At 41.9% G+C, this 13,667-nt stretch overlaps 1 protein-coding gene across 1 annotated transcript in view; it reads left to right on the top strand.

Annotated features, from left to right (window-relative positions):
* CFAP54 (cilia and flagella associated protein 54) overlaps positions 1-13,667 on the top strand; it is a 226,138-nt gene that overhangs the window by 46,883 nt on the left and 165,588 nt on the right. The window contains 1 exon segment of the mRNA XM_030548506.1: positions 9,889-10,017. Coding sequence (XP_030404366.1) covers positions 9,889-10,017 — 129 coding nt within the window.

Below are 13,667 nucleotides of genomic sequence, written 5' to 3'. Positions count from 1 at the left end.
TCCAGTGTTTTCAGCAGTCTGGACAGGGCATCAGCAATGGTGTGTCTTGCCAGACCAGAATTCCAGAGAAATTGTAGTTGGCCAGTCTTAAAATCCAGCATTGTTCTAGTGCACCCATCTTGACAGAGCCGATGTGCTCCGGTGGATTGTTATCCATGTATGTAGTGAAGCAGGTCACTGCCAGGTAGCCCTTAAACTTTTTGGTGATTGCCCAGACCAGAGCCAGGAATTCTAATTTGAAGGAGTTGTAATTTTGTTCTTCCAATCTGATTGTTTTAATGCTTGACTGGCATATGTTTTCACCGTCTCCCACCTCTCCTGGTCCTGGAAGAGTACAGCCCCTAGTTGCTGACATCTGTATACAGTTTGTAGTTCAGGTAGACCAAGTGAGTGGATGGACGATACTAAGTGCGTCAACAAGTTTTTGGCCTGCTCTTTACCCATCCAGTCCTGATACATTGGGTGGTCACACCTGCTAATGAGAGGTCCCATCAGTCTCACCCTAAGGCCACTCCCAAGGATAAAGAATTTACGAGGCAGGGTTTATATGGCAGGAAGAATTTATTCCACCGCTGCTCTTCCAATAAGTCTCTCATCAGACTTTTTTGTCAAAATATAATTTTATTAATTTCTCTGCAATTTCTAAATTTGCTGACAAGTTGCCAGAGTACCATAAAGAACAGTTTTTAGCTTTGGTTTCTGAGAGACATCTTACGGTTCATACATCCCCTCAAGCAGCAGTAAACACGTGATATGGCCTCACGTTCTGTAGCCATTGCAGTCTCCATGCAGTGTTATTTGTGGCTATAGGCTACTGGTATTCTAAGGTAGCTGCAGAACACAATAGAAGACGTATCTTTTGAGAGTTCTAAACTGTTTTCTGCTAACCAGATGATGCTATTCACACACTGAAGGACTCTCATGCAACGCTTCATTTATTAGGAGCATATATGCTGGTTACAAAGAGGAGTCAGTTTAGGCTGCAATCTTACTCCAGACCCTCATTCCAACAGAGGTCTAAGTGAAAGCCAAGACCTCTTTGATTTGCCAGCCTTCTCCATTGGGCAAGGAGCGGGGTACGGGTGGGGTCTTTCTCACCAAGCAGCTGCAGTTTCCAAGCAATCATTTTGACTTCTTGGTCAGACAGCACCCCGACTATATCTCCTCTCTTTGGATCATGTCTGTCCCTTTTTCACTGTACTTGGGAAAGCATCACATCAGATATGTGAGCGCTCAGCAGAGTAAAGGAGGGATATGTTATCCAATTTACTTCCCTCTCTTTTTCCAATCAGCCTTCCCCATCCGTTTCAAAGACCTTTCTCATGAGTGTGTATTACTTCAAGAACTATGGTCTCTTCTAGAATTGAGAGGAAGGAAGAAGTTCCTTACCAACACATAGGAAAAGGCTTCTGTTCCCAGTATTTCCTGGTCCCAAAAAAGTCTGGTGGCCTCTGCCCCATTCTAGATCTAAGAATGCTGAAGTATTTCATCAAGAAAATCAAGTTCAGGATTTTCACCTTTGTTTCTGTTATCCCTGGGATCTGGGAAATTGGAATGCTGCCTTTTGTTTACAGGATGCATACTTCCACATGGTGATACATTTTTGGCACAGGAAGTACCTTCAATTCATAGCAGCACCAACTGTTATTGGTACACAATGCTTCCCTTCAGATTGTCCTCAGCCCCAACAGTCTTCACCAATTGCATGGCAATGATAGCTCATCGCTGCTGTTTGGCCATTCAAATATTTCCTTACCTGGATGATTGGCTAGTTTGTGGAGAATCAAGTGACTAGGTGCAAAACAGCATCCTAGTCATAAGACAACTGTTCTCCCAGCTGGGCCTGAAACTAAATTTGGACAAATCACAATTACAATCAACACAGTGCATAACTTTTGTTGGTGCAGACCTCATTGCCAGGACCACCATAACTTACCTTCGAAAGGGTAGGTATCATTTATAGCTTTCCTTTCTGGAAGCCTCAAGTCCAACCTTAAGACAGCAGTGCATGTCAGCTTTCAGCTCTTGGGTTATGTGCCAGACTTCAACTCCACTGTCTGTAGGTCTGGATCTATTAGCATGTGGAATGTTGTCTGTCCAACCACTCTTTGGACTTGTGGATTTGTGTTTCTGCATGAATGCTTCAGTCTCTTGATTTTGTGTCTGGATCCCCATTAAGTGTGCCAAAAAGTTATGTTTTTGTCCCCAAAACTGAATATAACTCTGATAACAGATGCATATACCAAAGTTTGGGGAACCCATTTTGGTCAACTCCAGAAACAAACTCTTTGATCACGCCAGGGAGTTTCGCTCCGTATGAATGTGCTAGAGGTCTGAGCTGTTCTTCAGGCCAGCAAGATGTTTGTCTACCATCGAGAACTATGTGATACAAATTCTTACAGTCAACACTTCCGCCATGTTTTATCTTAACAAGCAGAGAGGTGCAAGATGACCTCAACTGTGCCAGGAGGCAACCATCATGTGGAATTTGTTCATTAATTATGTTTCTCTGAAGGCTTTTCACCTTTCAGGAGTGAGAAACACACTTGCAGATTCCATCAGCAGGGTTTTTGTACATCAACATGAGTGGACAATCAGGAAGGACATTCTCCTTCAGAACTCCCACCACTTAGGGAACCCAGCAATAGACTGGTTTGCGACCAACTTGAACAAGTGCACGAGATTTTGCTTAAGCCAGGCCACAGTCTGAGTTCCATCACGGATACCTTTCTTCTTCCATGATCCAGTCATCTCCTACATGCATTCCCTCCAGTTCCTCTCATTCTGTAGGGAACTCAGGAAGCTGAAAAGAAACAGAACATTGATTTTTATTGCATAGGTGTTGCTAAGACAATATTGGGTCCTGGCCTTACATCAGCTTTCTGTCCAGTTGCCAATAATTTTACACTAGTTGAGGATATTCTGTCCCAGAACCAAGGCAAGTCTCTACATCCTAACCTCCAATCTCTCCATTTTATGCATGGATGATCTCTGGTTGAATTCTCAGGAGAAATTGTGCTCCTACATGGTTCAGACCATCTTGATGAGCAGAAGAAAAGAATACGCTAGAGCCACGTGTGTAGCAAAGTGGAAGAGTTTTTTTGATTTGGACACAAATTCAACATTTATCGCTCTATCACATGGAAGTTATGTATATGCTAGACTGTATGTTGGCACCTGAAATCACCAGACCTTTCAGTTAGTTTTGTGAGATGTCACCTGGCTTCCATTTCTGTGTTACATCTGCAAGTAGATGGATTTTCCATTTTCTTTTACTCTCTCATTTCCCAATTCTTGAAAGATTAATGATTACCATCCTGTATCTGATCCTGTACCTGTATGAGATCTTAGTGTAATCCTCACCAAACTCATAGGAACCACACACCCCTTCAAGCCTATGGCTACAACCTCACTATTATTGTTTATGAAAACAGCTTTTCAGGTGGCAATCAATTCTGCTATGGAGGTTTCAGAACTTCATGCTTTCTTCAGTGATACTCCTTTCATAATTTTTGACAAAGACAAGATTCCCATTAGGCTATCTCTTAAGTTTATAGACTCATAGACTCCAGGACTGGAAGGGACCTCGAGAGGTCATCGAGTCCAGTCCCCTGCCCTCATGGCAGGACCAAATATTGTCTAGACTATCCCTAATAGACATTTATCTAACCTACCCTTAAATGTCTCCAGAGATGGAGATTCCACAACTTCCCTAGGCAATTTATTCCAGTGTTTAACTACCCTGACAGTTAGGAACTTTTTCCTAATGTCCAACCTAAATCTCCCTTGCTGCAGTTTAAGCCCATTGCTTCTTGTTCTGTCATTGGAGGCTAAGGTGAACAAGTTTTCTCCCTCCTCCTGATGACACCCTTTTCGATACCTGAAAACTGCTATCATGTCCCCTCTCAGTCTTCTCTTTTCCAAACTAAACAAACCCAATTCCTTCAGTCTTCCTTCATAGGTCATGTTCTCAAGACCTTTAATCATTCTTGTTGCTCTTCTCTGGGCCCTCTCCTATTTCTCCACATCTTTCTTGAAATGCGGTGCCCAGAACTGGACACAATACTCCAGCTGAGGCCTGACCAGCGCAGAGTAAAGCGGAAGAATGACTTCTCGTGTCTTGTTTACAACACACCTGTTAATGCATCCCAGAATCATGTTTGCTTTTTTTGCAACAGTATCACACTGTTGACTCATATTAAGCTTGTGGTCTACTATGACCCCTAGATCTTTCTGCCATATTCCTTCCTAGACAGTCTCTTCCCATTCTGTATGTGTGAAACTGATTGTTCCTTCCTAAGTGGAGTATTTTGCATTTATCTTTATTGAACTTCATCCTGTTTACCTCAGACCATTTCTCCAATTTGTCCAGATCATTTTGAATTTTGACCCTGTCCTCCAAAGCAGTTGCAATCCCTCCCAGTTTGGTATCGTCCGCAAACTTAATAAGCGTACTTTCTATGCCAACATCTAAATCGTTGATGAAGATATTGAACAGAGCCGGTCCCAAAACAGACCCCTGCGGAACCCCACTTGTTATACCTTTCCAGCAGGATTGGGAGCCATTAATAACTACTCTCTGAGTGTGGTTATCCAGCCAGTTATGCACCCACCTTATAGTAGCCCCATCTAAATTGTACTTTCCTAGTTTATCTATAAGAATATCATGCGAGACCGTATCAAATGCCTTACTAAAGTCTAGGTATATCACATCCACCGCTTCTCCCTTATCCACAAGGCTCGTTATCCTATCAAAGAACGTTATCAGATTAGTGTGACACGATTTGTTCTTTACAAATCCATGCTGGCTATTCCCTATCACCTTACCACCTTCCAAGTGTTTGCAGATGATATCTTTGATTACCTGCTCCATTATCTTCCCTGGCACAGAAGTTAAACTAACTGGTCTGTAGTTTCCTGGGTTGTTTTTATTTCCCTTTTTATAGATGGGCACTATATTTGCCCCCTTCCAGTCTTCTGAAATCTCCCCCGTCTCCCATGATTTCCCAAAGATAATAGCTAGAGGCTCAGATACCTCTTCTATTAACTCCTTGAGTATTCTAGGATGCATTTAATCAGGCCCTGGTGACTTGCAGGCATCTAACTTTTCTAAGTGATTTTTTACTTGCTCCTTTTTTATTTTATCCTCTAAACCTACCCTCTTCCCATAAGCATTCACTATATTAGACATTCCTTCAGACTTCTCAGTGAAGACCGAAACAAAGAAGTCATTAAGCATCTCTGCCATTTCCAAGTCTCCCGTTACTGTTTCTCCCTCCTCACTGAGCAGTGGGCCTACCCTGTCCTTGGTCTTCCTCTTGCTTCTAATGTATTGATAAAAAGTCTTCTTGTTTCCCTTTATTCCCATAGCTAGTTTGAGCTCATTTTGTGCCTTTGCCTTTCTAATCTTGCCTCTGCATTCCTGTGTTATTTGCCTATATTCATCCTTTGTAATCTGACCTAGTTTCCATTTTTTATATGACGTTTTTTTATTTTGTAGGTCACGCAAGATCTCGTGGTTAAGCCAAGGTGGTCTTTTGCCACATTTTCTATCTTTCCTAACCATCGGAATAACTTGCTTTTGGGCCCTTAATAGTGTCCCTTTGAAAAACTGCCAACTCCTCAGTTGTTTTTCCCCTCAGTCTTAATTCCCATGGGACCTTACCTATCAGCTCTCTGAATTTACCAGAATCCGTCTTCCTGAAATCCGTTGTCTCTATTCTGCTGTACTCTCTTCTACCCTTCCTTAGAATTGCAAATTCTATGATTTCATGATCACTTTCACCCAAGCTTCCTTCTACTTTCAAATTCTCAACGAGTTCCTCCCTATTTGTTAAAATCAAGTCTAGAACAGTTTCCCCCCTAGTAGCTTTTTCAGCTTTCTGAAATAAAAAGTTGTCTGCAGTGCAGTCCAGGAACTTATTGGTAGTCTGTGCCCTGCGGTGTTATTTTCCCAACATATATCTGGATAGTTGAAGTCCCCCATCACTACCAAATCTTGGGCTTTGGATGATTTTGTTAGTTGTTTGAAAAAAGCCTCATCCATCTCTTCCACCTGATTAGGTGGCCTATAGTAGACTCCCAGCACGACATCAGCCGGGTTTTTTACCCCTTTTAGCCTAACCCAGAGACTCTCAACACTTCTGTCTCCTATGTTCATCTCCACCTCAGTCCAAGTGTGTACATTTTTAATATATAAGGCAACACCTCCTCCCTTTTTCCCCTGTCTATCCTTCCTGAGCAAACTATACCCATCCACACCAACATTCCAGTCGTGAGGAGTATCCCACCAAGTTTCAGTAATGCCAACAATGTCATAGTTGTATTTATTTATTAGCACTTCTAGTTCTTCCTGCTTATTACCCATACTTCTTGCATTTGTATGTAGGCATCTAAGATACTGGTTTGATCTTGCCTCCCAGCTTTGCCCTGACCCTCCTTCCTCTCTGCCATTATGTCTAAGGTAGTGCCAGATTTCCAAATGAATCAAACTATTAATTTGCCAGTGGTTTTTTTCTGAAACCCCATTTTTCTAAAGCTGAAGAAACACTTCATACCTTGGATGTTCATGGAGATTTGGCATTCTACCTGACTGCACTAGATCCTTCAGGGCTTCTCCCAGGCTCTATGTAGTGTCAACTCAGTGAATCTCGCATTGGATTTCTGATTACATTAAGCTCTACTACAATCTTGCTCAAGTTTCTCCTCCCCTGAGCATAATGGTTCACTCCACCAGGGCTCTGTCAACTTCCTCAGCCTTTCTGAGCAATGTTCCCACAGCTGATATCTGCAAGTCAGCAACATAGTCATCTGTACCTACTTTTTTAGCTCATTATACCATCACTCAAACCTCTTGTAACAATGCCAATTTTGGCAAATTGGCATTACAATCTCTGATCAGATTATCCAAAGGCCCTGTACCTCTAAGGGGCTGATGAGTCACCTGTAGTGGAATGTATAGGTGCACAATGACTTAAAAGAGAAAAAATGATTACTTATTCATATAGTAACTGTTGTTCTTAGAGATGTGTAGTGCACCTATACATTCCACAATCTTTTCATCTTTCCCGCTATCTTGGACATGACATACAGTGGTGCAAAGGAAAGGAGGGAGATGGCAGCCACGCCCTTTTTCTGCCCTTGCCTGAGAGTGTGAGGAGAGAAGGGGTGCATGTGTCACTTAGTGTTACTGCTGGCAAAACTCTCTGACTTGAGTGCCCTAGGTACACTAACACCATCAGCAGCGGAATACATATGTGCACAACAGCAGGTAAATAACCATTTTTTTCCCTACCCGGGCAATGCTCCACCAGCTGCTGGAATGTTCCTGGGGTGTTGCAGAGGCTAAATGGCCTGTGCATGAATTCATAGAGTCCTATAGGGGTAATGAAGGCCATTTTTTCCTGGTCCTGTGATGTCATTGGTACCTGCCAATACCCACAAGCTAGCTCAATGGTGGAGAAAAGGGAGGCGTATTTAAGGACAGTCAATGCTTCTGCTCTGTGGGGGAGTGATCCTTATACATAACTTGGTTGAGTTTCCATTAGTCCACACAGAAGCGGAGTTTCCCTCTCTTTTTTTTTCTTTACCAGAACAATGGAGGCGGCCCATGGACTGAAGCTTTCTCTGATAATACCTGCTTCCTTCATTTCATTGAGCATCTCTTTTATTGGTTGATATAAGGCAAGAGGGACCATCTGGAACCTGTCTTGGATCAGGGAGTGGTTTGTGGCAATCAGATGCTGGATATGAGTCTGTCACAGGGTGCTCTACTCACTGTAGAGCGCCTCCTTCTGGCCATATTTGGGCATTAGCTCTGCCAGCCTGATGTCCCTCCTGTAGTTGCTCCTTCTGCCAGTCTCACTGTCTTCAGACTTGACTACTTCTGGTCACTGTAGTCCATCCCTTCCAGGGTATCAAAGTTTCTTGGGACCCGCTGTGCCAGGTAGTCTTTCCTCTCACTACCCCTTAATGACACGACTGCCCAGTGGCTGGTAGGGGAAGCCAGGCCCGCCTTCTACACTGGGTTCTAGCCCAGAGACCCTACCATAAGCAGTCAAGGTCTGCACGGCCTGGAACCTTACTGCTGTATACCTGGGCTACTTCCTATCTTTCCTTCTCTCACCCTGAGAGTGACTGAAGCCTCTTTCTCTCTGCAGCTTCCTTCTAGTCCCAGCTGCTGGGCTTTATACAGGCCCCTTGTGTTTCTATCCAGCTGAATTTTATCTCTAATTAATCCTTGTTCCCTGGCTCCTCTTCCAGGTGCAGCCTATGGAGTTAATTGGCCCACCTAGTCACCTAAACCCTTTAAGGCCTTGTGTAGGGTAGACAGCCCATCACAGAGTCACACACTCAAAGTTGCCCTGTGGCAGAATGTTTCCACATCAGATATTTCCTCTGTTCTGTGGTAATCTCCTCATTCCCCATATCTATCTCCTGGAGCCAGACCTCCTGAACCTTCACTAATGCTACTCTGCAAGGCAATAGGTGCACTCCCAGCCTCTGGTGTCTTGTTGGGAATTGCCACAGCTGCCCAGTCAAGGCAGAGGACCTGTGCAATGATCCAGTTCAGGTTCAGGACTCTCTTGGCAGCACCCGTTTCTCGACAGTGGCCAAGCTACAGGCCACCATGATCAGGTTTGCACTGGTGTTGGGGTAGGGCTCCACTGAGGTGATATAGTCTTTGCCTCTACATCAGTCTTTGTCTTATACAGGAGGATGGTCTTCGTGTCTGGTCCTATTCTCAGAAGGCAAGTGTCCCGGATCTTAACCTTTCCATGCATGTTGGGAAAGCATTGGTACTTCTGTATTTCTCTATTGGTGTTCAGCCACACCCTTTTCCCTGCAGAGTATCCAGGGTTAATGACCCTGCAGTGCCTTTAGAAGTTCATTATAGCAGTAATGGAGCAGGTTCATGCATAGAACAACAGGGGGCAGGGTTTGGTTATGAGTTTCACTTACAGTGATCCCTTGTTGGCAAAAGCCCCATTCAGTGAGACCTTCGAAGGAGACTGTTATTTTGTAAGTTGTGTGTGAATGAAATGTAACTTAACTGAAGCCCTTATCTTGTTCAGAGTGCACCCTTGTGCAGTTCAGGGCATTGCAGTGCTGTCCAGGAAAATACTTCTAGTTTATGGCATTTGTTCTTTTAAAGAAATCTAGGAAATTTCATATTAAAAAAAACCTCTATATCGAGAGACCATTCAAGTTCCATTACTAAGCCCTATAGGACAAAAAGCTATATGGTATTATATTGTATTATTTGAGATATAATATGTCATTAGGTAATTTAAGGACCATAGGCCAGATTTTAAAAGGTATTTAAGCATGTAGTAGGCATTTTGATAAGCACCTAGGTGCCTAACATTCATTTAAATCAATGACTTTAGGCACATAGATGCTTTTGAAAATCCAAGTAAATGGCTAAATAAATTTATAAATCTGGCTCCCACAGGGAGTATCCTTAACACTGGAATATCTTAACTTTAGAACCTTATTTTTTTTTACAGTTTTTTAATAGAATATTGTAAAACTGCTGCTAGAGAATACTAAATTTATGGCTGAGGTTTCAGCTCTGTTGTAAACATATTTTGAGAAATTTGCCTTTGCGGATTTGAATCTTGTTTTAGAAAGTTTCAGGAGACTCTGTCCGTGTGTGTGTTTAGTTATACGTGAATGAGAATATACATATTTACCACTAACTGATAAATGGCTGAACTTTAAAATTTCAAAATTAGCATGTGAAACCAATGGGAATATTGTTTGTCTAAAGAGAATATGGTTGGACCTTAATAGCAACAACAAAAAATGATTGCACTTTGCTTTCCATAGTATATAATGTAGCAGTTAGCGCTACTCTCAGTTTATTTGTATGTGAATTTATTTCAGAAAAGCCCTGCAGAACAGTTACATTTTGCTTATGAAAATCTTGAAAAAGCAATTAATGGAATGAACACGTCTCGCTTAATGACCATTTTACCAGATGGAAAATCAGTACTTGACACCTATTGTACAAAGGTAAAGTATTACAGACCAATCAGCTTAACTTCTGTACCCAGAAAGATAATGGAGCAAATAATTAAGCAATCAGTTTGCAAACATCTAGAAGACAATAAGGTGATAAGTAACAGTCAGCATGGATTTGTCAAAAAGAAATCATGTCAAATCAACCTGATAACTTTCTTTGACAGGGTAACAAGCCTTGTGGATGGGGGGAAGTGGTAGACATGGTATATCTTGACTTCAGTAAAGCTTTTGATACTGTCTCACATAACCTTCTCATAAACTAGGGAAATGCAACCTAGATGGAGCTACTATAAGGTAGGTGGAAAAACTGGTTGGAAAACAGTTCCCAGAAATAGTTATCAGTGGTTCACAGTCATGCTGGAAGCGCATAATGTGTGGGGTCCCTGAGGGATCAGTTCTGGGTCTGGTTCTGTTCAATATCTTCATCAATGATTTAGATAATGGCATAGAGAGTACACTTATAAAGTTTGCGGACGATACCAAGCTGAGAGGGGTTGCAAGTGGTTTGGAGGACAGGATTAAACTTCAAAATGATCTGGACAAACTGGAGAAATGGTCTGAAGTAAATAGGATGAAATTCAATAAGGACAAATGCAAAGTATTCCATTTAGGAACAAACAATCAGTTGCACACATAGAAAATGGGAAATGACTGCCTAGGAAGGAGTACTGTGGAAAGTGGGGTCATAGTGGACCACCAGCTAAATATGAGTCTGCAGCGTAATGCCATTGCAAAAAATGCAAACAACATTCTGGGACGTATTAGCAGTAGTGTTGTAAGCAACACATGAGAAGTAATTCTTCTCCACTACTCTGCGCTGATTAGGCCTCAGCTGGAGTATTATATCCAGTTCTGGGCACCACATTTCAGGAAGGATGTGAACAAATTGCAGAGAGTCCAGAGAAGAGCGACAGAAATGATTAAAGGTTTAGAACACATGAACTAGAGGGAAGATTGAAAAAATTGGGTTTGTTTAGTCTGGAAAAGAGAAGACTGAGAGGAGACATAACAGTTTTCAAGTATGTAAAAGGTTGTTGCAGGGAGAAGGGAGAAATTCTCCCTCCTCCCCGCCACAACCTTTGAGGATAGCACGAGAAGCAGTGGGCTTATACTGAAGCAAGGGAGGTTTAGGTTGGACATTAGGAAAAGCTTCCTAACTGTCAGGGTGGTTAAACACTGGAATAAATTTCCTAAGGAGGTTGTGGAATCTCCATCACTGAAGATTTTTAAGAGCAGGTTAGACAAATACCTGTCAGGGATGATCTAGATAATACTTAGTCCTGTCACGAGTGCAGGGAACTGGACTAGATGACCTCTCAAGGTCCCTTCCAGTTCTATGATTCTATTCAAAAAGACAAATTAGAACAATGGGTTTTGGTTAAATTAGAAACCCAGGCTGTTTACACTTGGAAATTGTGGCACCCATTTTACAGATTGATAGATTCCAAGGCCAGAAGGAATCATTGTGATCATCTAGTCCAGTGGTGAGCAACCTGTGGCCAGTCAGGGTAATCTGCTGGTGGGCTGCGAGACAGTTTGTTTACACTGATGATCTGCAGGCATGGCCACCTACAGCTCCCAGTGGCCGCGGTTCCTGGCCAATGGGAGCTGTGGGCAGTGGCACAGGCTGCAGGGAAGTGCTGGCTGCTGCTTCCCGCAGCTTCCATTGGCCAGGAATGGTGAACTGCGACCACTGGGAGCTGCGGACGGCTATGCCTGCAGATGGTCAATGTAAACAAACCGTCTTGTGGTCCACCAGCAGATTACTCTGACAGGTCATGGGCTGCAGGTTGCCCAGCACTGGACTGACCTCCTGTATAAGACAGACTATAGAACATCCCCAAAATAATTCCTACAGCAGATCTTTTAGAAGGACATCCCATTTTGATTTAAAAATTGTCAGTGATGGAGAATCTATCATAACCCTTGGTAAATTGTTCCAATGGTTAATTAATGGTTAATCCACTGTTAAAAATTTATACCTTATTTCCAGTGTTAATGTGCCTTTAATTTCCAGCTATTGGATCATGTTATACCTTTCTCTGCTAGATTGAAGAGCTCATTATTAAATATTTGTTCCCCTATAGATACTTACAGACTGTAATCAAGTCACTCCTTAACTTTCTCTTTGTTAAGATAAATAGATTGAGCTCCTTGAGTCCATCACTGTAAGGCATGTTTTCTAATCCTTTAATCATTCTTGTGAGCTCTTCTCTGAACCCTCTCCAGTTTATCAGCATCCTTTTGGAATTGTGGATACCAGAACTGGACACAGTATTCCAGATGTAGTCCTACCAGTGCCAAATAAAGAGGTACAATTACCTCTCTACTCCTATTTGAGTGTCCCCTGTTTATGAATCCCTGGATCGCATTAGCACATTATCACATTAGGAGCTTATGTTCAGCTGATTATCCACCACAATCCCCCAGTTTTTTTCAGAGGCACTGCTTCCCAGGGTAGAGTCCCCCATTGTAAAAGTATGGCCTACATGCTTTGTTCCTAGATGTATATATTTACATTTGGGCATATTAAAACTCATATTGTTTGCTTGTGCCCAGTTTACCAAGTGTTGCACATTGCTCTGAATCAGGGACCTGTCTTCTTCATTATTTATCACTCCCCCCAATTTTTGTGTCATCTGCAAACTTTAACAGTGATGATTTTATGTTTTCTTCCAGATCATTGATAAAATGTTTTAAATAGCATAGGGCTAAGAACCAATCCCTGCAGGACCCCACTAGAAACACACAAGCTCGGTGATGATTTACCGTTTACAATTATATTTTGAGACCTATTAGTTAGCCAGTTTTTAATCCATTTAATGTGTGTCATGTTAATTTTATATCGTTTTAGTTTTTTAATCAAGATTTTGTGTAGTACCAAATCAAACACCTTACAGAAGTCTATTATGTCAATACTATTACTTTTCTCAACCAAATCTCATCAAAAAAAATATCTAGTTTGACAGGATCTGTTTTCCATAAACCCATGTTGATTTGCATTAATTAATTTTTTATTAATCAAGTCCTAATCAGCCATTCCATTATTTTACCTGGGATCCATTTCAGGCTGACAGACCTATAATTACCCAGAGCATCCCATTTACCTTTTTTAAAAATTGGCACAACATTAGCTTTCTTCCATTCTTCTGGAACATCCCCAGTGCTCCAAGACTTATTGAAAATCAGTGTTATTGGTAGAGTGACCAGATGTCCGAATTTTATAGGGACAGTCCCGATTTTTGGGTCTTTTTCTTATATAGGCTCCTATTACCCCTCCCGTCCTGATTTTTCACACTTGCTGTCTGGTCACCCTAGTTAATGGTCCGGCGAGCTCCTCAGCCAGCTCTTTTAAAACTCTTGGATACAATTTATTTGGACCTGCTGATTTAAAAATGTTTAACTTCAGAAGCTTTTGCTTAACATCCTTCAGAGATACTAGTGGAATGGAAAAAGTGTTATCACCTTATGTAGAAACTATATAATCTGTTTTCCCCAAATTCAGAACAGAAATATCTATCAGACCCTCTGCCTTTTCTGCATTATTATTGATTATTGTACCATTTCCATCTAGTAATGGATCATTACCATTGTTAGGATTCTTTTAATTCCTAATACATTTTTAAAAAATCCTGTTGTCC

Source organism: Gopherus evgoodei, chromosome 1, assembly GCF_007399415.2.
Source record: "Gopherus evgoodei ecotype Sinaloan lineage chromosome 1, rGopEvg1_v1.p, whole genome shotgun sequence".
NCBI classification, from domain to species: Eukaryota; Metazoa; Chordata; order Testudines; family Testudinidae; genus Gopherus; species Gopherus evgoodei.
The sequence above is the reverse complement of the archived record's forward strand: the minus strand, read 5'-3'. Positions and strand labels throughout refer to the sequence as shown.